We start from the raw sequence: 25424 nt of genomic DNA, 5'->3' as shown, positions 1-25424 counted from the left end.
TACAAAAGTAGAGAGTGCTATTGCAATTGTATAGGGTTTTGGTGAGACCACGGGAGTATTGTGTCCAGTTTTGGTCTCCTTATTTGAGGAAGGATGCAGTGGCATTGGACGCAGTTCAGGGGAGGCTCACCAGATTGATTCTGGGGATGAAACGTTGACGTTTGAGGAGAGATTAAACAGTTTGGGTTTAAACTTGTAAACGTTTGTAAGGATGAGGGGGTCTGATCGAGGTATATAAAATACTAAAAGGGACTGATAAAGTACATGTAGACCAAATCTAGAATGAGAAGTCACAGCTATAGGTTAAGATGCAGTAGATTTAGAACAGAGATAATGAAGAACTGCTTCTCGCAGAGGGTGATGAATTTATGGAGCTCGCTGCCCCATAGTGCGGCAGTCTGTGTCATTAAATGGTTTCAAGAAGGAGATAAATATATTTCTGCTTGAAAAACACAGGTTAAAGGGATATGGGGAAGAGGTAAGGAGGTGGATTTGAGACCAGAAAGAGATCAGCCATGATCTTAATGACTGATGGAGCAGGCTCGAGGGGCTGAACCTATGTTCCATTACCAGGTATAAAATAAATTGCTCCTTAGCTAGTTCCAGAATATAATGTTCTAAGAAAATGTCCTAAATACATTCTATGAACCTATGCTCAATGCTTCTTCTGCCTATTTAATTTGTCCGATCTGTATGAAAATTAAAATTGTCCACTATTATTTTAGTATCTTTTTTACAAGTCTACATTATTACTTGATTTCTCTGTCTTAGTGCAGGTGCTGATCCAGAAGCTATACACTACTCCCACCAGTGACTTTGTTCTCTTGCTATTTATTATTTCCACCCAAACTGATTCGACATCTTGATCATTTCTCACTGTGGTATTTATTTCAACCTGTCTCGCCATTGGATTGACCTCATCATTGTCGTAATATCAAGACTACGAATCTAAAGGACAACCACATAAACTTTCAATTTGAGGTGCAACCTTTGCTAAATCAGCCTTCACTCTTATTAACGAAACCGGTAATGTAATTTTCAAGGGCCAGATCCGATGTTGAGAGAGCACCAATACAGAAAGTGCTGGCTAATATCGGGAACAGTGTTTGGATGGGACATAGGCCTAGACAAAATGCTGTTTACTTAAAAATAAGTTTTATAGCACAAAAGCCATCACATTTTGACCATACATTTTTAAACTATCAATAGGACAATAGTTCGGTACTTGGGATGCAGTGATGAGGGGAGATTATTTGACATAGGTGGCATACACATTGATTAGGCACAGACTTAAGATAATGTCCGTTTCTTCATCAATTTAGAGTAATACCTTAAGTGTTAAATGAACACTGTAAATGAAGAACACATACCACTTCTAACACTTCATCAAATGCTTAATACTTCAAATTGTTGTGAAGAACTTACTTCTCCAGCATTGGTATCTCAAGTAGCTAGAAATGCACCAGATGCATTTATGTACACTTAGAAGACAGGAAAGGGGATCAGTGCCTAAACAAACCACTTGGAAGACAATAAATATCCTTGAAATAATCTCTCTTCTGTGTTAAAGTCATTGATCTTTGTCAGGACAGCATTGGTAATGCTACAAATGGTTTAGTTAATCTTGCTAGAAAATATAGAATTGGCTGTGCAACTGTTCAAGTTCAATTGCAGGCTTTCTACAGTTAGGGCTCGCCAACTCTGGAAGGTAAGTCACCAGAGTTTCACTAGGTGCAAGAAATAAAGATCTGAAAACAAATAAATACAATTTCTCTTGGAGGTTGGAATTTAAAAGCATAAAGAGGGGGGCACACTGCTATTCTCATTTTATGTGAACAATGAGCTTCTTTGACCTGAAGTCAACAACACCAGGTTAAAATTAGTATGCATATTTAAGCATCGTGAGTTGCTTCACACAGCAGTCGAGCGCAACTGTCATGCACATGTTCTCCTCGCTCTTCATCAATAGGGTTCGAATCATCAGGTAGAGTTTTTTTTTATATTAACATTTTATTGAGGTATTTATGGTTTTATAATAACAAGAGAACAATGTACATACAAATATAAACATAGTGCAAAGGCCGTCTTCCTCCCTCACAGGTCCCACCTTTCTTATACCTTAATCAAAACTAACCCCCCCCCGCTGACAGTTAATATTCCCCAAAGAAGGCGATGAACGGCTGCCACCTCCGAATGAACCCTAACATTGACCCTTGATTTTTTCCAAACAGAGAAATCTAGCCATGTCGGTTCGCCAGGTCTCCGACTTTAGGGGCTTTGAGTCCTTCCAAGCTAATAATATCCGGTCTCCGGGCTACCAGGGAGGCAAGGGCCAGAACGTCTGCCTCTTTCTCCTCCTGGATTCCCGGATCTTCCGACATTTCGAAAATCGCCAGCTCTGGACTCGGTGCCACCCTTGTTTTTAGCACCTTGGGCATGACATCCGCAAATCCCTGTCAGAATCCCCTAAGCTTCGGGCATGCCCAGAACATCAGGTAGAGTTAATGAAGTACGACAATATTCAGTACTGTCAAAACTGATGGTTCGCTGGATCATCAGGCAGAGTTAATGAAGTACGACAATATTCAGTACTGTCAAAACTGGCCAGTCTGAATTCACAGGAGCAACTTTCTTCCAGCTTAAGAATGAGTACTTTACAGGGAGTGGAAAAGAAAAATAGAAATGCAAACTAGAGAGATAATGTGCTTAAATGCTCACACATTATAACTGCTGCAGTCTCCGCATTCACAGTAAACATAGTATGTCGATATACTAACACCAAACAACTGCTTAAAACATTTAATCTAGTTCTGACATTAGCTATCAGCTTAAACCAGTTAACACTATGTTTCTGTAGATTGGCAATTCAAAACTTAAATTGATCTCAAAAATGTGAACAAAATGAAACAGACATGTACAAAACTCATCACATCTCAGAAATTACCAATATTTCTCATGACAGTGGATTACTTTTGAAATAGGCCGATTGTTCTGCAGACAAATGCAGCATCCAATTTTAATCAGGGCAGCATGGTAGCATAGTGGTTAGCACAATTGCTTCACAGCTCCAGGGTCCCAGGTTCGATTCCCAGCTTGGGTCACTGTCTGTGCGGAGTCTGCACGTTCTTCCCGTGTGTGCGTGGGTTTCCTCCGGGTGCTCCAGTTTCCTCCCACAGTCCAAAGATGTGCAGGTTAGGTGGATTGGCCATGCTAAATTGCCCTTAGTGTCCAAAATTGCCCTTAGTGTTGGGTTGGGTTACTGGGTTATGGGGATAGGGTGGAGGTGTGGGCTTGGATAGGGTGTTCTTTCCAAGAGCCGGTGCAGACTCGGTGGGCTGAATGGCCTCCTCTTGCACTGTAAATTCTATGAAATCTATGAATCAGAAAAATGCTGCAAATAATGACGAGTTAATCTGCTACTGGCAATGTTGGACAAGGGAGGGTTGATGTTCATAGCTCCCTTCTCTTCTTGAAATAATGTAATAAACAATGAGAACACCTTGAGCAATCCAACATACCCTTAGCCCTGCTCGGGAATGCTAGATTCCAGACCCAACGCCAGAGTCATAACTGAGACCAATGCCTTGTGACTCAGAGGTGTCACCTGAGTCAAATAGACTGAACACACATCTCCAGGCAGCAAATTATTTTAAAATCTTACGCTTTTGATCACATTTAAACAAAATTATGCAATCACAAATACATGACACCAACAGAAAGGGAGGTTTCACACAGCAACTAATTGTTCAGTAGGAACAGGATGAATGCAGGTTATGAACTGCAAACTGTATAAATGCTTCAGATGAAGTTTGTTGTGCCCATTCATTGCATTTTGTAATTCTTTCACTTTTTTTCATTCAGAATACTTACCAAATTACACCAAATAAAGTTCCGCTAAAAAATAAGTTCAAACCATTGACTCTAACCACTGTCAGTTAGCCTCATGAACCAAATGACATTTGCCAATTGAAATAGGTGCAGATTCCATATTTGGTGCTGCAAAGATCGCCCTCAAGTCACCAAGGCCTTTGGGGTTTGTTGGAACAGATTACCATTATTTTTGGGGGTGGGGGGGGATGCTGGAGGATTCAAATGAACTCTAACTGATCTGTAGCCATAGAGTTGCGAAACAAAGCAATTAATCGCAGTATAACTAAATTGGTAAGTGTAATGTGGTTAAAATCAATTGTTGACCAGTGTGATTAATATGTTAATTACAATCATGAGAGCTGGAATGTGAACATTAATTCTGACAGGGTTAAAATCAGTGATTTCACTGCAGTGTGAATTGTTGAATGCAGTAAAAGCAAAACAGCAACTCAAGTGAAAATGTTCCTCACAGCAGCAAGCTGAGTGTCAAAGACCAGCCAAATTCCTTACCCAGCTCTTTACCGAAGGACCAGTAAGTAACCTCTTCCTCATACTCATCTGGTTTAATAGTGCATTGGAAGAAAAATCAAGCCACATTGACAACATTGGAGCAAGTGTGAGAAATTTAAATTTGTGTAAACTTTTGTTGGCAAAAATTGCAAAAGCAGGCAGTGGATAAGAAAAGTTAAATGTCAGCATGCAACACAAATAACTGCCATGCAAGGGCCAAATTCCTAAAAAAAGGAACCAGATGCTGTCAAGTTGTATCAAGGTCTACAAATATTTTCATGTTTAAAGTATCTGCATTCTTTCCAAGATAATTATGTCTGGCTTTAAAGGCAGACTTGGAACGGACTCCAAAATGATAGAAGCTACATCAAAAATGTCAAAACTCAGAATTTCTTGGTAGCATATCCTCCCCATTCCAAATAACCCAGTGTCTTCAGTACTTCTGTCCTCCTTCACAGATTTGAGACACTGCAAATTGCATGCTTTCATTTTTTTCCCCTATGTATTACAAATTGAGAATGCTATGTAAGATAGCAGCTTAATTCATGCCAAGTTAATTGCCTGTTTTTACATATCTAACCAGCGTTGATTTAGTATTATTCGCATTTTTAAAAACTTTTCTGGTCAGCTATGAGGAAAGGTTGAGGGAGCTAGGGCTTTTCTCTTTGGAGCGGAGGAGGATGAGAGGCGACTTAATAGAGGTTTATAAGATGATGAGGGGGATAGATAGAGTGGACGTTCAGAGACTATTTCCTCGGGTGGATGTAGCTGTTACAAGGGGGCATAACTATAAGGTTCAGGGTGGGAGATATAGGAGGGATGTCCGAGGTTATGGACAGCACGGTAGCATTGTGAATAGCACAATTGCTTCACAGCTCCAGGGTCCCAGGTTCGATTCCGGCTTGGGTCACTGGCTGTGCGGAGTCTGCACATCCTCCCCGTGTGTGCGTGGGTTTCCCCCGGGTGCTCCGGTTTCCTCCCACAGTCCAAAGATGTGCAGGTTAGGTGGATTGGCCATGATAAATTGTCCTTAGTGTCCAAAATTGCCCTTAGTGTTGGGTGGGGTTATTGGGTTATGGGGATAGGGTGGAGGTGTTGACCTTGGGTAGGGTGCTCTTTCCAAGAGCCGGTGCAGACTCGATGGGCCGAATGGCCTCCTTCTGCACTGTAAATTCTATGTAAGTTCTTTACTCAGAGCGGTTAGGGTGTGGAATGGACTGCCTGCTGTGATAGTGGAGTCAGACACTTTAGGAACTTTCAAGCAGTTATTGGATAGGCACATGGAGCACACCAGAATGACAGGGAGTGGGATAGTTTGATCGTGTTTCGGACAAGGCTCGGCACAACATTGAGGGCCGAATGGCCTGTTCTGTGCTGTACTGTTCTATGTTCTATTGCTTAATTTCCAAAATAGCACAATATATTTTGAGCTGAGTTTCAAAGAGCTCCATTGAGCTTCCTTACCTCTTCCAAATCTATCTTTGAAATGTCAATCAAAATGCATTGCGCCTTCCTGCTATTCAGTCACTTTCAAAACATCTTAATGTGAACATTTACTGTCTCTATTTACTATTCATCTTGGATCATTTTCAAATCATGGTATAAATTACTTACCAATGCAGACATCAATCTTTCCTTTGATCGCTGCCTCATGCAAGGGAGTATAATTCCAGTTGTCTCGAGCGTTTGAATCTGCTCCGTGACACAGCAGCAAACTGACAACTTCCGCGTGCCCAAACGAACAAGCATTGTGTAGTGGGATCAGGCCGCCATCATCGCGCGCGTGAACATTTGCACCATTTTGTAACAGATGTTCTACAACATCCTTCCTGCCAAATCCTGCAACAAGATGTAAAATTCAGTGGTTGCATTACCCACAAACTACAATCACACAACTGTCAACTAATTCAGGAATATTCATTCAAAAGGAATTCAGTTATCAACGCTACAGTGTTTTAACCCTTAGATTACAAGGGTGCATTGAAAACAAATCAGCAATATTCTTTTCAATGCAAGAACTTTCAGCAAATTTATGCAGATTATAAATAATTCAAGGTAGGTATAAAATCAAAACAATTACATTATAACAAACCTGGGTGACAGTCCCAAACTGTTTGGACTTTGCAGAAAAAAAGGAAGTCAGGTTTCAAATTTGAGGGCTAACGTGAAGTGTGAGCAATCAGTGTATTTTGCACTACCTTTCCTTGATAATTAATCAATATTCATAGGGCATTACAGAGCAAAACTAGATAGCATCGTAACCCTATACATATTTGAAAAAAAGATTACAAAGATCACACAAAACCTCCCTTACAGAGGTTACGGCAATTATAAAAGCAGTCCAGATATAATGTAGCATGAGGTATTATAAACTATATTCTGCTCTTCCCCATCATCAAAGTTACTACAAATTCTAGACATAAATCAATTTTATATCAAAAGCATATAGTCATATTTCAACTTTCAGCATTAATTACAAATTATGAGAAACAATGGAAACAGCCCAATACAGATAGTGTGTGTCTGGCACAATTATTGGAAATTGTAATATGGAGCACCAAGAAACCAAAATCCACAAGTTTTCATGGTTTACTGCCACTAATTGGGGAAAAAATATTTTCTTAAAGAAGGAAATATGATTTAGAGTGAACTCAGGAAATATGCATTTGGTGGAATACAGAGGGAAGGAAACAGCAAACAGGCAGCCTCTTTAAAGCGGCAAAAAATGTGTAACCATTGTAGGTATAATCACTACTTTTAAACAATTTCCCTCACTAGATTCTCATATTATACTCCGTTTGCTTACTAAATTCTCTCAGTTTCCATTTGCTTTCACAAAAGGCTGCAAACAAATAGCAGTAATGATGTCAACTTCTGCCTTTAGGTCATGTTGCAGCACAACCCATGACAAAACATATTCATTATGCTCATCAAATGTGTTCCAAATAAACAACTACTGCTGTTCAAGATTCAAACTTACCCAGTTTGAAACAACAAACTAAATGTACGACTCGGAAAGATTTTTTTTTAAATTTTGCACTTTGGGCCAATTTACCATGAAAGCACTGGCCAGTATTTGTTTTCCTGTGAATATTATTTTGTGAAGAGGTCAGCCTCTCAAAGCTCGACTGATGGCAGATCCAACAATATTCGACTGTTGTGCAAATAAACACCAAATACATCTTTTAATGGAGAAAAAGTGTGAACACAATCCATTTTGCAAGTATAGCTGCTTCAGCTTATAATTCGTATCAATATTTCCAGGACATTCTACAAAATCCTGACTTTTTCAAAATAAGGCAATTAGTTACTTGATAAAAATGTGGATTCAGTATATATTTCGTACTAATGACTTTAATAGAAGATAACTTTAAAACTAATTACTAGGGCAGCACGGTGGCGCAGTGGGTTAGCCCTGCAGCCTCACGGTGCCGAGGTCCCAGGTTCGATCCCGGCTCTGGGTCACTGTCCGTGTGGAGTTTGCACATTCTCCCCGTGTTTGCGTGGGATTCGCCCCCACAACCCACAAAGATGTGCAGGGTAGGTGGATTGACCATGCTAAATTGCCCCTTAATTGGAAAAAAAGAATTGGCTCCTCTAAATTTATTTTTTTAAAAGATGAGGGTTCTTGATGAGTTTAACCAGGGATGAGGAAAATTAGCTACAAAGTAAGTTGGAGAAGCTGGGATTGATCTCCTTGAAGCAACGAGTGCTGAGGAGAAATCTGACAGATGACAGGTAGACAAAGAAAGTTGTTCCCATTAGCTGACAATACAAGGTATAGAAGACACAGGTTCAGGGATCTGGGCAAGACGTGCATGGGGTCTACGAGGAAGAACTTTTTTGATGCAGTCAACTTATAATGATCTGGAGCACACTGCCTATGAGGGTGGTGGAAGCAGAGACGATCAATGATTTCAAAAGGAAATTGTTCAGACACTTGAGAGAAATAAGATGACTGGATTGTTCTACAGAGAATCACAGGAGCTCGATGGGTTGAATGGCTTCCTTCTGCACCATAGATGACTCTCTTACTCTGTCTCCAACAGACTGTATCTCATTAATTCATTTCATGTCTGTTATGGGCATCAGTCTCCTGTTTTATTTACCACCTCCTTCGTCACTCAGAATTCAACACAATCTTTTTATTTTCCCATGGCTGGCTGATCCACCGTATTTTACTTGCATTTCTTTGTTTCTTATTTGGTACATCTCTTTTTTCTCTTCACCACATTGTGTACAGAGACCTTTCATGTCTATTCACCCACTACTTCTCTGCTACTTGCAAATTTCTTTATCCTTTGCATTTTATACAGGACCACATTGATATTTTACATCAGTTGTTTTCGACTAAACATTAACATTGGTTAGGTGGATTGGCATGTTATATTGCTTCTTAAGTGTCCAAAGATGTGTAGGTTAGGTTAAGGGTCTGTGGGGATGGGCAGGGGAGTGGGCCTGGATGGAGTGCTCTTTTGGTGCAGACTTGAAGGGCCGAATGGCCTCCTTCTGCATTGTAGGGATTCTTTGTTGTACTTCTAACATGAACATCATGTCAAAAACTGGTCTATTAGCTCATTCACTTTCCTTAACCCTTTTTTTTCTAACCTTACTAAATTGCTTGCTTTTGTCCCGATGCATGACCAAACATTATAACCTACCTGCCCAGGGATTCTATGATCCTATTTAATTTAGTTACAGATTAACATGTGTTTCTAGCATTTCCTTTTTTAAAAAAAAGTCTTTGCAGTTTCTCCTTTTTTTTTTTTCATTAGTACTTGTCAAGGCTTCTATAGTGTTGCCCTCGAGCCTGCACTCACTTTTACAGCCTCAACTAACTTATTTTCTTTTGCAGGATTCAAATCTTTTAAACTTTTTTAAAAGATTAATCTTCAAATGGTTTCCCCACTTGGGTGCCCTGCTGGTCCTGATTTCTATTAGCAAACAATTGGATGAAACTAGACAAAACCTTTGCACAGTTCATGGAGTTTCCTATTCCCACCTAACATCCTAAAATATGGAGATTATTTTATCTCTCAGAAAGATGACATGCTCGTGACTCCTCCTGGGATTTAAACCCAACACCAACTAGCCACGTGGTTCAACCAACCACGTTATCTGACTTTAGATGGTCTTTCAGAATTTGACCATTCTTTTTGAATCTTTTTTTTCCTGTATTGAACGGCTTAATTACAAGGTTTTTACAAACCATTCTCTAACACACCTGACAAGTTATCAGCCCTTTTCAAAATGCCAAAGGGAGCCCGCCAGTTCGGATAAAGCATATGCTGCAATCACGGTCAGCTGTCCCTGCAGCATGATAGCAAGTTCACATGGTCAGCATTTAGTACAATGAGAGAAGTTAAGACCAACAAAATGATCACTCTATTCCAGTGATTAAAGAACGTAAATTCCATTATTTTTAATACATAGGTTAACAAGATATTTACTGACATTCAGAATCGCAATACAATATTCAGTTAGATTTCTCAATAAAACCAGTAGCCTTGTCCATAATAAAGGGCTACTATTCCCTATAATTGGGCAGACTGGCTTACAGTTGCCAAATCCACAATTCATTTTTTGTATGAGTGTCAAAAAATCTAATGGTCTTGGTTACGCTCTCTGCCCTTTAAAATATTTTGGGAATCAGAGGAAAGAGGGAAGACAGAAATATTTATTCTCACGGGAACAAATCCAGTTTTCATAAAATTCTTGAGCAACTGCAGCTAGTTGTTTGTGCCTACAAAGAGATTTATTTTTAGTAACACAATAACATGAGTCACCGGCAAGTGAATCATCAACTGCTGTGGGGCTGTGCCAGTGCCAGTTGCTGCATTGCCTTTGCTGGATAAGCACTAAATCAAGATGATTCTGCCGAGTTGGTTGAGGAGTAAAACCCTGCTAACTGCTAAAAAACAGATCAAACGAGCGGTAGTAAAAAAAAAAAATCACAATGACTTGCCAGCTTTGAACAAAGACCAAAGATAATACTTGTGGTTTTTGAGGTTTAAGCTTGCTGCTAGGTCATTTGTATCTTGCTCTATTCCCACAAAACAGAATATGTTAGTGGATATCATCAATGGTCCTCTCTCCTCAAGTACCTCTTCAAACCTGCCATCATCACCTCTCTCCTCATAAAAAAATCCTTCACCCCTCCACCCTTGCAAACGACTACTTCATCTCCAAACTCCCTTGTCTCTCCAAAGTTCTTGACCATGTTGTCACCTTTCAAATGCATGGGTATTTTCAACAGAAGTCTATGTTTGAATTCCACCAACTTGGTTTCCATCCTGCCATAATACAGAAATAAATATCAAAATCACACATCATGTGACAATGACAAAGGTAAATCATCCCTGACATCTAACCACCACCTGATCTGGCCAGGATGTTGACTTTCCAGGTACCTCATTACATAAGGAACAAAAGAAGAACCCTACCAAAGTAACAGTGATATTAATGTGATGAGAGTGGGCTGCACTCCTTCACTTAACCATCAACATGAACAGACCAGCACATGGCTTGGGCTACTGGGGCCCTTCTCCAATTCAACAGTTTAGTGTTCAGGGCAGGCTGAAACCCTTTATCCAAACCCACTCATATGTATTCCAGGTCTGAAGAAAGCATCTACTGCATCCTCGGCTTCGACAACAACAAAATCCACCAGTAATGGCCAACAGACCTCCCCTTATGAGGAAACTGGCAAGGACTATTCAATAATTGCTGATGAGGCACGAGCAGAACAAAACCCGCACAGATTATGCACACCCGCAGCAAAGCAAAAGGATGATGAAGAGGGAAAGCTAAGGTCAGAAAAAACATTTAAAACGGCAGAATCCCATAGTCCAAAAGACTGAATTCTGCCAAAAGTTCTCATCCTTGAATGTAAGCATTTTCATCCTTGTTTTCACAACTCCCCACCCTATGTCTGTAATCTCCTCCAGCACTAATACACTCCAAGGTATCTGTACTTTTTCAATTCTGGCTTTCTGAACACCCTCGGCTTCATGCCAATGCTCTAGGCTCTAGAATTCCCTTCCTAAACCTCTCCACTTCTCATGACTCTTATTTCTCTCCTGTAAACCTACCTATTGACAATACTTTTAGTCAGCTTCCCACATCTCATTATCTGGCTCAGTGTCAAATGTTGTTAGACAATGCCCTGGGGAGCACCCAGGGGTGTTTTCCTATGTTAAAAAGTATAAAAGTTACGGACATTGATGATAAAGATGAGATATTTTGGGTTCATTATTTAAAGAGCCCCTAACATGGTAACAAAATAGTGACCACAAATATTGGACTTAAAACATATATAGTATTCAACTGATATAACTGAAATCATTTGATAACAGGATGCCACAACCCCTCACACTCACTCTTGCCAGGAAGAATTCACAAAACTGTTCAACAAGGCACTGACCAGCCAACTGTAGATACTTAAGCTGCAAGCTCCAAGGTTCAAGAATATGGAAGGTTCGGAGGTGATAAATAAGGAAGAAAAGTTATCTCCAGATTTTGTGTGAATATCCTGCGGACAGATGTGAAGCCAAACAGGAGGATCTGGTATTAGTTATTGTCCCCAATGATAAGAAGCATTAGGAGCTGAAGATGCAAATAAATTGCTCGGTGGAGGTGAACACCCATGACCATGACCGAATTGAAGAAATTAGGAAGCAGAACATTAACTTCTGAGAAATGTATGCAGCAGGCTTCAAAGCTCCAAATTATTTTATGAAACGATAAAACACTCAAACAAAATGCCTTAAATAAAAACAAAAAAATGCTGGAAATATACAAGTCAGGCAGCACCTGCAGAGTGAGAAACAGAACTTTCAGGTCGATGAATAGCTAACACCCATGGAATCAAAATTTACAGGGCAAGAAAAAGATTAATACGATTAAGATATGATTAATTTTATACACAGTATATACTAGTTGGGAGTGGCACCTATTTTACCATCAATATGCTGAAAATACTCAGGTATTAGGTACTATCTGTGCATTAGGTTTGTGACCTTGCTTATGGGCAGCACAGTGGCTAGCACTGCTGCCTCACGGAGCCAAGGACCCCGGGTTTGATCCCTATCCGTGTAGAGTTGGCACATTCTCTCCGTGTCTGTGTGGGTCTCACCCCCACAACCCAAAAAGATGTGCAGGGTAGGTGAATTGGCCATGCTAAATTGCCCCTTAATTGGAAAGAAAAGAATTTGGTACACTAAATTTTTTTTTTTAAATGGCTTGTGAATTTCCATCAGAATGTTTGAACCTTTGACTTAGTCTATTGGCTCCTTTAGAGGCTAAAAGCTAAGCCCAAAATTTTTAGCAACAGGCAGTTTGCTATGAGAACAAAGCCTTGGAAGTTAAAAATGACACTAGACTTACAATGAGAATTGGTGATAATATCTATACGCATCATCAGGATAACATTTGAATTTCTGTTCACCATGTAACTCCATCAGAAATAATTCAGCTGGGCTTTATTCACACGATAAAATGAAAAACAATGTTGTTTCTCTTCAATATTCACACAGTACTAACATTCTATATTTCAAATTTTGTTGCAATATTAACTTTCTATTCTATGAATTTCAATTTCTCTTACATGAAGGATGAAATGGTCCATAGACCAACTTCAATCATTTATTCTGACATAATGCAACAGGTGGCACTTCTCACTAAAAGTGAAAAATGTAATTTCAGAATCATACTGGCCAGTTCTCCTTTTGAGGAGCAACTGGAACTGTTTCACCATTGGAATCTCTTGCTGATTATTCCACCAAACATACTGTGAGACTATTCTTGCCAGCCCACTTTCCATCGCACATCCCACCCATACACCAGTGATCCCTCAAACTTTGCGAAGGGAAAACATTCCCTGCTCCTCATATCACTGCAAAATATCTATGCCTTCAAGAACAATTATTATGAATGACTGGATTAACATTCTATCCGTGATTGAAAAACAGGCACTGGCATTAAGCCCCTTAGTGAGGCCTTCTGCTTGGTTAGTTTACAGTAGCTGCCCTGGCCAAATTGCCGGTGACAAATTATAATCTGGTTTGTAGCCCTAGTTTGTTGGTACTTTTTTCCTCCTCGAAGTACTCTTCATACTTATCCTTTAAACACTCCGTCTACCATAACTTCTCTTACCTCAAGCTTTTCACCTGGATATCTGCTCGGAGCAACTTCTCATCCTCTTTGATTTCAACCTTCAATTCAGTTTTTCTTGCTCTTACACAATCTATTGTCATCTCCAAACATGAATAATCCAATGCTCCTCTGCTGGCCTCAGCTTTGCATCTTTCACAAGCTTCAGCTCATCAAAAGTTTTGCTTTCTGTATCCTATCCCATAACAAATCCTGCTCACCCATTACCTCTTTTGGTGACCTAGATTGTCTCCCAGGTCCCAGCATTTCAAATTTTAAAATGTCATATCCATACTGAAATCACTTCCTGATATCTGTAACCTCCTCCAGCTCTATTTTCCACTTCCAAACTTAACTTGTCATCTTGTACATATCCCACTCTCACTTCATCTCACATTGGCAGTCCTGTCTTCAGTCATCTAGGCAATACACTTGAGAATTATTCCTTTAGCCCTTTTGCCTCAACAGTTAAAAAGTATAGCATATAGATTACAAATATATGCACAAGTAGTTGTTTTAAATTCTCTAAAGCTTCATAGCATTCACATGGCATGGTGGCACAGTGGTTAGCACTACTGCCTCACAGAACCAGGAACCCGGGTTTGATTCTGACCTGTAGAATTTGCACATTCGCCCAGTGTCTGCATTGGTCTCCTACGGATGATCTGGTTTCCTCCCACAGCCAAAGATGTGCTGGCTAGGTGGATTGGCCATGCTAAGTTGCCCCTTAGTGGCTAAAGGATAGGTGGGGTACTTCTTCGGAGGGTTGGTGCAGGCTCGATGGGCCGAATGGCCTCCTTCTGCACTGCAGGGATTCTATGATTTCTGTCATGTGTGAAATCATGTCATAAAATTCTTTCCATAAGAACAATGTAATACTAAAGGCAGACTTGAATCATGTATTGACTGATTCTCCCTTTTAAAATGCAGCCTATTCATTCAAGTACCATCATCCAGCAACATTCTTGCAATCAACCAAAACATAACCCTATGCTGTCTTAATATTTAACTTACATTAAATGCTATCACGGTATGAACCCTGAACAGTCATTGAGCAAAGAAACTAGTGCCAAAGAAACTGCTGCCATCGGAAAATGAACAAAGCCACCTAGAAAAAAAAAACGTATAAACTGCAAACATTCAGGCTGCTGTTTAACATCAGGGTTCAAGTGGCCATTATAATCAGTGCAAAGGTCAACATTATCACATCACAAGTCCTTGATTCAATCACCTATCCTTTAATCATGACCAGATAGCCATCCTTTAATCATGATCAGATAGATCACTAATGCCCTAGCTCAATGAAGAGTGCATGCAATGTCAGGTCATGTTAGCAGGACTAAACTGGCCAACAGTGTCCGTGCAATGGATGGGTATTCATGTTCTCCAGGAAACGGCTCCAGCCTTGTACAGCAATAGCCTCAAGACCATGAGAACACACAATTCTGTACATTCAGAGGAAAATCAGAGAAGGCTGTGTCAACTTTGATTCAGAGAAATAAAACCTGAAATTGGTATTAGACGTGCTGCAACATGTTAAAATAGAGCTTGATGTTGATCTTTTTTTTACATTTTTTTTTAAACTCCTTGCACAGAAGTCCTCAGGGCCACACAGGCAAACATCACCTTGAGACCCCCACAGACCTTGCTATTATTGCACATGCTTTGTCTGCTTCAGACGATGATCACTAACCATAAACAAATTCAGCCGTGCTTGTTACTAAGGGCAAGAGGATACATATCCTAACTATAATGCAACCCTCCCACCCCACCACAAATTGGAACTTTGGGATAAAAGGAGTAATGAATAGATTATAGTGTGAGATCGAAGTCACAAAAGTTGATACTTGTTTTTTTAAATAAATTTAGAGTACCCAGCACGGTAGCACAAGTGGATGGGCAGCACAAGTGGATAGCACTGTGGCTTCACTGCTGAGTGAAATAAGGGCCCATGATATTCGAGGCAAGGTACTAACATGGATTGACAATTGGCTGTCAGGCAGAAGGCAGAGAGTTGGGATAAAAGGTTCTTTTCGGAATGGCAACCGGTGATGAGTGGTGTCCCGCAGGGTTCAGTGTTGGGGCCACAGCTGTTCTCTTTATATATTAACGATCTAGATGACGGGACTGGGGGCATTCTGGCTAAGTTTGCCGGTGATACAAAAATAGGTGGAGGGGCAGGTAGTATTGAGGCGGTGGGGAGGCTGCAGAAAGATTTAGACAGTTTAGGAGAGTGGTCCAAGAAATGGCTGATGAAATTCAACGTGGGCAAGTGCGAGGTCTTGCATTTTGGAAAAAAGAATAGAGGCGTGGACTATTTTCTAAACGGTGACAAAATTCATAATGCTGAAGTGCAAAGGGACTTGGGAGTCCTAGTCCAGGATTCTCTAAAGGTAAACTTGCAGGTTGAGTCTGTAATTAAGAAAGCAAATGCAATGTTGTCATTTATCACAAGAGGCTTGGAATATAAAAGCAGGGATGTACTTCTGAAGCTTTATAAAGCACTAGTTAGGCCCCATTTAGAATACTGCCCCACACCTCAGGAAGGACATACTGGCACTGGAGCGGGTCCAGCGGAGATTCACACGGATGATCCCAGGAATGGCAGGCCTAACATACGATAAACGTCTGAGGATCCTGGGATTATATTCATTGGAGTTTAGGAGGTTGAGGGGAGATCTAATAGAAACTTACAAGATAGGGTGGACGTAGGGAAGTTGTTTCCATTAGCAGGGGAGACTAGAACCTGGGGGCACAGCCTTAGAATAAAAGGGAGTCACTTTAGAACAGAGATAAGGAGAAATTTCTTCAGCCAGAGTGGTGGGTCTGTGGAATTCATTGCCACAAAGGGCGGTGGAGGCCGGGACGTTGAGTGTCTTTAAGACAGAAGTTGATAAATTCTTGATTTCTCGAGGAATTAAGTGCCATGGAGAGAGAGCGGGTAAATGGAGTTGAAATCAGCCATGATTGAATGGTGGAGTGGACTCGATGGGCCGAATGGCCTTACTTCCGCTCCTATGTCTTATGGTCTTATTCATGATCTCATTGACTGGCAGAGCAGGCTCAATTGACCATATCATAGAATTTACAGTGCAGGAGGCCATTCGGTCCATCAAGTCTGCACCGGCCCTTGGAAAGAGCACCCTACCCACGCCCACACCTCCACCCAAACCCCGTAACCCAACTAACTTTTTGGGACACTAAGGGCAATTTAGCACAGCCAATCCACCTAACCCGCACATCTTTGGACTGTGGAGGAAACCGGAGCACTCGGAGGAAACCCATGGACACGGGGAGAACATGCAGACACCGCACAGACAGTGACCCAAGCCAGGAATCGAACCTGGGACCCTGGAGCTGTGCTAACCACTGTGCTACCGTGCTGCCCACTATGGCCTACTCCTGCTCCTAATTCAATGTCTGTTGGTCCTCCTACCTTACTTCATCTCACTCTATTAGCATATCCTTCTCTGCCATTCTCCCCTATGTACTTTTATGGCTTCCCCTTAAATAGATGCTAATCATCTCAACTGCTTTTACGATCTAGATCTGCATTGAAAGCACAAAAGGTTTTCCTGAATTCCTTTTTGGATTTATTGATGACTATGTCACATTTATCTTTTTTCGTTTTAGACAATCCAATAGTCGAAACACCTTTTCTTTATCTGCCCTATCAATCCCTTTCATAAATTTAAGATCTCTATCAGGTTGCCTCTCCGCATTCCTCATCTATTGAAAAAAATCCAACCTGTTCAGTTTTCCCTGATAATTACCCTGTGTTTTAGTAACATCCTTGGAAATCATTTTTGCATCTTCAGAAATCCTTATCCTTTTTGTAATATGGAAGCTATAATTGAACATACTGCTCAAACATTTTACATTAACATCAGATACAAATGAAAAAACAAATGCACACGTCATGTACCAAAATTGGTCCCAACACTTCATTCTATATGAGCTTAGATCATCCAACATGTAACAATATATGCTATCCCAACACATTTCTCAAGCATTAAAAAATCTTTTTAACATTTATTCTAGGGATATGGGTTTGCCAGGAAGACTGCCATTTATTGCCCATGCCTAACCTTGAGAAGGTGGTGGTGAGCCACAGGAGTGGCTTGCTAGACAATTTCAGAGGACTGTTAAAGGTCCACACATTACTGTGGGTCTGGAGCGAAATTTAGGCCAGGGTGCACAAGGACAGCATTATACCGTTCCCTAAAAGTTACTCATGAACCAAATGGGTTCTTACAGCAATTTGGTCATTTCACGGACACCATTACTGATAGATTTTTACTCCAGATTTACTTAATTGAATTTAAATTCCCCAGCTGGTGGGATTTGACCTTATCTCTCCAGATCATGAGTCCAGGCCTCTGGATTACTAGCCCAGTAATATAACCATTACGCTACTTTACCTCGCCTTGAAAGGCTTTTCAAAACTCAAATTCAATTTATGTTTAAATAGTTATATAGGCTAAACTTATTTTCGCTACAATTATCAAGCAGTTAACAGAATAAATCCAACATCTGGTTAAGTATCAACTTTTGGAGGGCAGCACGGTGGCGCAGTGGTTAGCGCTGCTGCCTCACGGCACCAAGGTCCCAGGTCCAATGAGGAGTTTGCACATTCTCCCCGTGTTTGCGTGGGTTTTGCCCCACAACCCAAAGATGTGCAGGGTAGGTGGACTGGAAAAATGAATTGGGTACATGGAACATAGAACATACAGTGCAGGAGGCCATTCGGCCCATCGAGTCTGCACCGACCCACTTAAGCCCTGACTTCCACCCTATCCCCGTAACCCAATAACCCCTCCTAACCTTTTTGGTCACTAAGGACAATTTATCATGGCCAATCCACCTAACTTGCACGTCTTTGCACTGTGGGAGGAAACCGGAGCACCCGGAGGAAACCCACGCAGACATGGGGAGAACGTGCAGACTCCGCACAGACAGTGACCCAGTGGGGAATCGAACCTGGGACCCTGGCGCAGTGAAGCCACAGTGCTTTCCACTTGTGCTACCGTGCTGCCCATCCACTTGTGCTACCGTGCTGGGTACTCTAAAAATTTTTTTAAAAACAAGTAACAATTTTAGTTACTTCGATCTCACACTATAATGAAAAACGTATAATGAAAAATAATTGCACTCAATGACTCTCACATGCGCTTTTTAGGCGAATGGCAAAATGAAATGCTACAATGCAACTTGAAACTGAATAAATTCGGGCAACAGCTCTGCTCTAATAGATGCCACCAAGATAGTTTATCATGAGCTCCACTACTATGTCACAGCAATGCAGAGCATGGATTGGCATTTGAAAACTACCATGTACAGCAAGTTACTGGTCCTATGCATGGCTTAGAGAACTGAGCTGAAACTAGGCAGTTCCCTGCTGGGAGAATAAGTTTATTTTTAAACTAAACACCCCCACTGGCCAATTTCTCGCCACCCCAATAGAACAACATTGGCAAATATCCGGGACAACTGAACACGCAGTTCAGGATAAAGGCAAAAACTAACTCTACTCACTCCCAAGTTTACAAACTTCAACATGAAGGATGAAGATTTAATTTCAATATCTTTTGGAATCACAATTAGCCTATTAACAATAATGAAAACAGATTCCTACTTTTATACACTACACCTCATGTAATCTGTTCCAGTCCTAAATTCCATAGAATACAGTGCAGAAGGAGGCCAATGGCCCATCGAATCTGTGCCAACCCTCAAAAAGAGCACGCTACCTCGGCCTACTCCCCTGCAATCCCAAGCAATCCACTAAACCTGCACATCTTTGGACTGTGGGAGGAAACCAGACCACTGGGAGGAAACGCACACAGACATAGGGAGAATGTGCAAGCTCTACACAGTCACCCAATGCCAGAGTCGAACCCGGATCCCTGGCTCGGTGAGGCAGCAGTGCTAACCACTGTGCCCCTGTGGAATGATATCACCCAAACACATCCTTGGATTGAAAACAAAAGGAAAGCTTTTAACCTTTAGTATTAAAATTCCTCAACCATAAACTTCAAAAGTAACTTAGGGACTTCAAAATTAATTTAGGGAAGCAATGGCGTAGTGGTATTGTCACTGGACTAGTAAACCAGAGATGCAGTGTAATGCTCTGGGCACCCAGGTTCAAATCCCACCACTGCAGATGGTGAAATTTGAACTCAATAAAAATCTGAATTAAAAGTCTAATGATGGCCGTGAAACCATTGTTGATTGTCATAAAAACCCATCTGGTTCACTGATGTCCTTTAAGGAAGGAAATCTGTCATCCTTACCTGGTCTGGCCTGCATGTGACTCCAGACCCACAACAATGTGGTTGACTGTTAATTGCCCCCTCAAGGGCAATTAGGGATTGTTAATAAATGCTGGCACAGCTTGCAACACCCACGTCCCATAAACACATTTTTTTTAAAACTTGAATGGGTAAGTTTGCAGCAAAGAAATGGGACTAATTGGATAGTTCTTCCAAAGAGTTCATCTCGCCTTGCTACATTCTTCTTTATTCTATCAACTTGCAGAAATTCAGAATTCTGGAAGAGATGGTTGAACATTACTACTTTAGAAAAAGAAACAAGCTGAGGCATATGGATGTCTCCAAAGCGTGAACAGCTCTTCTCACGAACAAGAGGAAGCCAAGAACTTTGCATCTGGACGTGATGAGGTGTTTGAGAACAGCTGTCAATATATCCCCCTCGCGGCTGTGAGTGAACATTCAATCCCCAAATGCCTCTTACCTCACAATTTCCACTTAAAACTCATTATCCATTTAAAAATCATTCTGGACCTGCAGACACTATTATTCTAACATGAAGCTGATGTTGACTTTGATGTGGACTTTGACTTTAAAGTATACAATGTACAAAAAAAATCATATACTTTCTCATTTTCTATCCCAAAGTAAATCCTTGTAAATTTACATCAGACATATAATAATAATCTTTATTAGTGTCACAAGTAGACTTACATTAACACTGCAATGAATGTACTGTGAAAATCCCCTAGTCCCCACACTCTGGCGCCTGTTCAGGTACAGTGAGGGAAAATTCAGAACGTCCAATTCATCTAACAAGCACATCTTTTGGGATTTTGTGGGATGAAACTGGAGCACCTGGAGGAAACCCACGCAAACACGGGGAGAACATGCAGACTCTGGACAGACAGTGACCCAAGCCGGGAATCGAATCCGGGTCCCTGGTGCTGTGAAGCAACAATGCTAACCACTGTGCTACCATGCCACCCACAGAATAATTGTTCCACCGAAATTGTTTTAGCTGTTACAATTACATAGAAACAGGAAAAGTCTATTCAGTCCCTGGAACTGGTTCTTCCATTCTACTCGATCGTGGCTAATCTGTATCTTAAGTTGTGAAATATTCAGTATTTCATAAACATGTCTAAAGCTGCCAAAATTAATTTTACTCCAGTTGGCCTGATAATTAAAGTATTTCTTGTTAAATTTATATTTTATATGGTAGCATCAAAATTTGTGAAGAAACATGGGGAGACTGAAAAATAAGAACTCACTTCAATGGTACAACTGTTTTTTAGACTATATAACAGCTTCAGCCAGAGGCTGATCAAGATCAAATCTAGCAATAAAATCACACAAGACATCTTTGACTTCTACTGAATGGCAGAATGTTTCAAGTCATAGGCCCACTTGATTCTAAACACTAAGCGAAGAGTAAATGTACAATTTCAAATTTGTATCAGCATGATAAAAATGAAGGTAAAGAAATTTGAAGTGAAATATAATCTTCAAGCATTCAATCTCGCCTCAAAGTAACACCTTCCAAACAAAAAAGTTTATTTGAATTCAATATTCAATTCTCATGAGTATTTTAGTTAGCTGTTGCCAGCAGCAAAAATCAGAAAATAACCTCTTATTCAACCAAATCTCAAGTCATATTCAATCTAAAAAGGTAGAACTATTGCAACAAATAATATAAGCACAAATAGTTAACTCCAATCCAATATTAAACCAGGCCCAACAATTAAAATTACTGACTTGTGGTGTGGTCTGCATATACCAAAAATATCCATAAATTAGCTTGTTGCATAAAATCACATTTAATAACACCTCTCCACTGATAATTGAAAGGGAGACGGTTTTCAACAAAAAAAAACATAGAATGGCTTAAATTACCATTACTTTCTGACTTGAGGCAAAATTTAAATTAAAAATGTCAGTAGAATTGCTTGGATGTACAGTGGAATAGTGAACATTCCAAAACCAAGTTACATCTCAAATTTATTCATTTCTTACTTGGTATCAAAAGCTGGACAGCATTTTAATAAAAGCAGGTGGTTCTGGAAAGGCTCAGCAGGTTTGGAGTATTTGTACAGAGAGAAGTTAATGTTTTGAGTCCAAAGTGGACTCAAAGGGTTAACTCAGGTTCTCATTCCGCAGAGACTGACAGACTTCTGAGTTTTTCCAGAACTTTGTTTTTATTTCAGATCTCCAGCATCTACAATATTTTGCTTTTTAATATTTTAACAATGTTGCTTTTGCAGGACATGTTTAGTATTGAGGTGGTTCACTGTATTTTTTAAAAATGTCTTATTCTAATTAACGGAACTGAAGCACTCAGGGGAGCACTTTTACTATTTTATAACCCAAACCATTTATCAATCTTCTAGAAAGGGACCTCACCTTTATCAAACTTCTTACATTAATCCAGAAAACACATTACACTCTGTAAAGAATCTAGAAAAAGCCAGTTATCAATCAGCATAATTTTTTCAACCCTACCATAGACAGCAGTCCATCTTCCACTTAATTTATGAATAAATATGTTCGGATTCCTTTCCCTCCATGCTCAAAAATACAAAAATCTAAGAAAACATTAATCCATCCCACATGTAACCTTGGGGCCAGCTGTTCTACATGTTCTCTAGCCACCCCAAAGAAATCCTAGAAATGCTGACATGCTAAACAACCATTTGGTACACTGCACCTTTGTGCATCATGCCTCATGAAGCACTTGATCATTTTGTTCTGCAGTCAAAATCATTTCAGGCAGTTTTTCTACTTTTGAATTTAACACTTTTAAAAAGCCCGTCAGAAAATATGATACAATTTAGTATCTCAGTGTTAGTTATTTTTATTGGATTTCATGCACCTGTTGAAAAGCTGGTTTACCCACACTTCAACCCATCCAAAAAGCAACTTTAGGTGAAATCTAAATCCCAATGCAAACTTTAGGGACAGCATCTCATCTCCAGTTAGGCATGTTGCAGACTTCCGGACTCAACATGGAGTTCAACAACTTCAGACTGAACTCTCTCTCTTTTACCTTCACCCCATTTTTACTTCTATCAATTTATTTTGATTTTTTCCATTGCTTCATTTTCTCATTGCCCTTTTCATCCTGCTTTCCCCTTGCCACCATCTCCCCTACCCCAACTCCACTAGGGCCCTGTTCCAGGTTGTCCTTTGACACATGCTTACCTTTGTTTTGCTCTGCCATTAACATATCTGATTGCAATGGCCACAATCATCACCCTTCTGACGACCACCATTACATTCCCTTTGTCTTTTTGTCCACAACACCTTTATCAATCTCTCTCTGGCCTCCACATATCGCTGGCCCTCTATCCTGTTCCATCCCCCAACAGTATAAATCTCATCCTCAAAGAGTCATCCAGACTCAAAACGTTAGGCCTGTTCTCTCTCCAGATGCTGTCAGACCTGCTGGGATTTTCCAGCATTTTGTTTTAGAAGAGATCTGTTGTACTGTAGAAATAGTATAACAAAGTTCCACATAAGTCATTGTTTTTCAAAACCTTATTTTGTGTGTGTGTGGGGGGGGGGGGGGGGGGGGGAATAGTTGCACCTGATGGTGTTCTTAAAACTGTACAAATATTAACCACATCATATCCAAGTTCTTTCATTTCAGTGGGTAGCACAAACTCAGCAGCTTTACCCAATAAGAGTTATTTCTGGAATTTAACATTTGAGAAACCCAAGGACCACAGCTCACTGCAGCACAGTTGAGAAGAGTAAGAGTGACAAGCTGGATCAGGTAGACGTTTAAGAAAGTTTGGGCTTTAAATTTCAGTAATTGGGGAGTGGGTCCTAAACAATGAAAAACTACAACATCAAATGCAGGCGACAAAGGAGTTACCATCCAAAAAAAGGTTCTTGAATGGGTTGAGAACACCTCATAAAGAAGGCAAGTGGTGTTACAGATATCACGTGGCACATAAGACCATAACGCATAGGAGCAGAATTAGGCCATTCGGCCCATCGAGTCTGTTCCACCATTCGATCATGTGTGTTATGTTCTTCACCCTCATTCTCCTGCCTTCTCCCCATAACCCCTGATCCCCTTATTAATCAGGTACCTATCTATCCTGATAGATCTTCTGGGCTGGTTTTGGCTACCTGAAGTGATCAGAGAAGAAACTTCCAGAGTAAATCTTCCCTTGTTGGACCTTGACTTGTCTGCTTCTGTAATATCCCAAGAGAAGCAATAGGGTGGATGGGGAGAGAAATCACTGGAAAGTTCCTCTCCGATATCGTTAGATAATTAAACCAGAAGATTCTGGGGGTAGGAAGTTGTCCCATCCATTATGAGCGTGACGCAGGCTTGGATCAGCTGGTCTTGCCCATTATTTTCATCTGTACCGATATTGAGAAACTGCTTTCATTGGAGGAAAGACAATTGTGTGCAACAAAATTTCAGCACAACCGCCCTCCCTTTACAAGTGACCCAATAACGAAACTATTGTTTACATCACCACAACAGAAGCTTTATCCTCCCCGTACCATTCTCCCCAACATTTTCTCGAGCTCCCGATCTCTATGAAGATTATGTCCATTTAAATAACATGATTTCCTGCCACACGATAGATGGTAAAGGTTTGCATGGGACTATCATTTTTAAATACATGGAATGTAGCAACAGATGCCGACATTCGCGGCCGCTAATTCTGGTGATCCCCGTTAGCGCTCTTCTCTAGCCCACGGCAACATTCACATCCCCTCCCTCCCACCCCTCCTCGCATTCCACAGGCGCTGCGTTGTTTTGACTCCACCTCAGTCCCGGGCTCCCGTCAACATCGGGAGATGGACGCCCGCTCCTCTGCTCTAATCGGCCGAGCTACCGCTAAATGGGGTTACGTACCTGCGGCGAAGTGCAGCGGCGTGGATTTCCTGCCGGCCATGTCCTTGGCGTTCACATTGCCCGAATCCACCAGTCGCTTCACCCGCACAACGTCGCCGTTCCTGCAGGCCTCGAACAGCTCGCGGCCCGAGTCACTCACCACCGCCGCCCCTGCCCCTCCTCCACCACCACCTCCAGTTGGTGGCGGCGGCACCGCCGCCCCAGAACCCGGCGGAGTGGCGTTACCGCCAGTGAATCCTGGTGAATCGGGCCTATCGGTGGTCGGAGCCGCTGTCGAGGTCGGCCCGGGATCTGAGGCGCTCGGAGAGAGCAGACTCCGCCGCGCCGCCATCTTCCACCGTCACTGCAGCAACGCCGCCTGACGTCACTGAGACGCAGGGAACGGGCACGCCGACCCCGGGCGGGAGCGCGCGTTCGCCCATCACCCCCGCGGGGCGCGCACGCGCGATACGCCACCTGGCCAAGGAGAGCGCGTCGTACGTACGCCACCTGACGAATGAGGGGTGCGCGCACGTCGTACGTCGCCTGGTGAGAGAGAGGCGCGCGCCCAGAACGCCGCCTGGCGAAGGGGGCGCGCGCGCGGATCGCCACCTGGCGGCGGGGTTTATCCTCCCCTCACCCTTCAGTCACTGGGGACGGCTTGTGGCTGCCCGCCCTGCTCGTTCGTTCAGTGCGTTGATTGGCCGTTCCATCCAGCGCTCCGATTGGCTGATAGAATCATATTGCTGTTGCTATGCAGGCGGCCA

At 41.5% G+C, this 25424-nt stretch overlaps 1 protein-coding gene and 1 long non-coding RNA gene across 4 annotated transcripts in view; one reads left to right on the top strand and one right to left on the bottom strand.

Annotated features, from left to right (window-relative positions):
• LOC140406182 (poly [ADP-ribose] polymerase tankyrase-1) overlaps positions 1–25038 on the bottom strand; it is a 200893-nt gene extending 175855 nt beyond the window's left edge. For both annotated transcript variants that reach the window (XM_072494321.1, XM_072494322.1), the window contains exons 1-2: positions 24679–25038; positions 5995–6219 (exon numbers count right to left, since the gene is read on the bottom strand). In XM_072494321.1, the coding sequence (XP_072350422.1) occupies positions 5995–6219; positions 24679–25009 (556 nt within the window). In that variant the 5' untranslated portion in view covers positions 25010–25038. The remainder of the gene's footprint in view (positions 1–5994; positions 6220–24678) is intronic.
• Positions 4324–20465, top strand: LOC140406183 (uncharacterized). Of its 2 annotated transcripts, XR_011939067.1 has the most exons (3): positions 4324–4402; positions 10996–11191; positions 20068–20465. It is a non-coding gene; the product is annotated as an uncharacterized lncRNA (long non-coding RNA). The 2 variants fall into 2 exon arrangements; XR_011939068.1 differs by lacking the exon at positions 10996–11191.
• Positions 25039–25424: the final 386 nt, after the last annotated feature.

Source organism: Scyliorhinus torazame, unplaced genomic scaffold (genome assembly GCF_047496885.1).
Source record: "Scyliorhinus torazame isolate Kashiwa2021f unplaced genomic scaffold, sScyTor2.1 scaffold_339, whole genome shotgun sequence".
Lineage (NCBI taxonomy): Eukaryota > Metazoa > Chordata > Chondrichthyes > Carcharhiniformes > Scyliorhinidae > Scyliorhinus > Scyliorhinus torazame.
The sequence above is the reverse complement of the archived record's forward strand: the minus strand, read 5'-3'. Positions and strand labels throughout refer to the sequence as shown.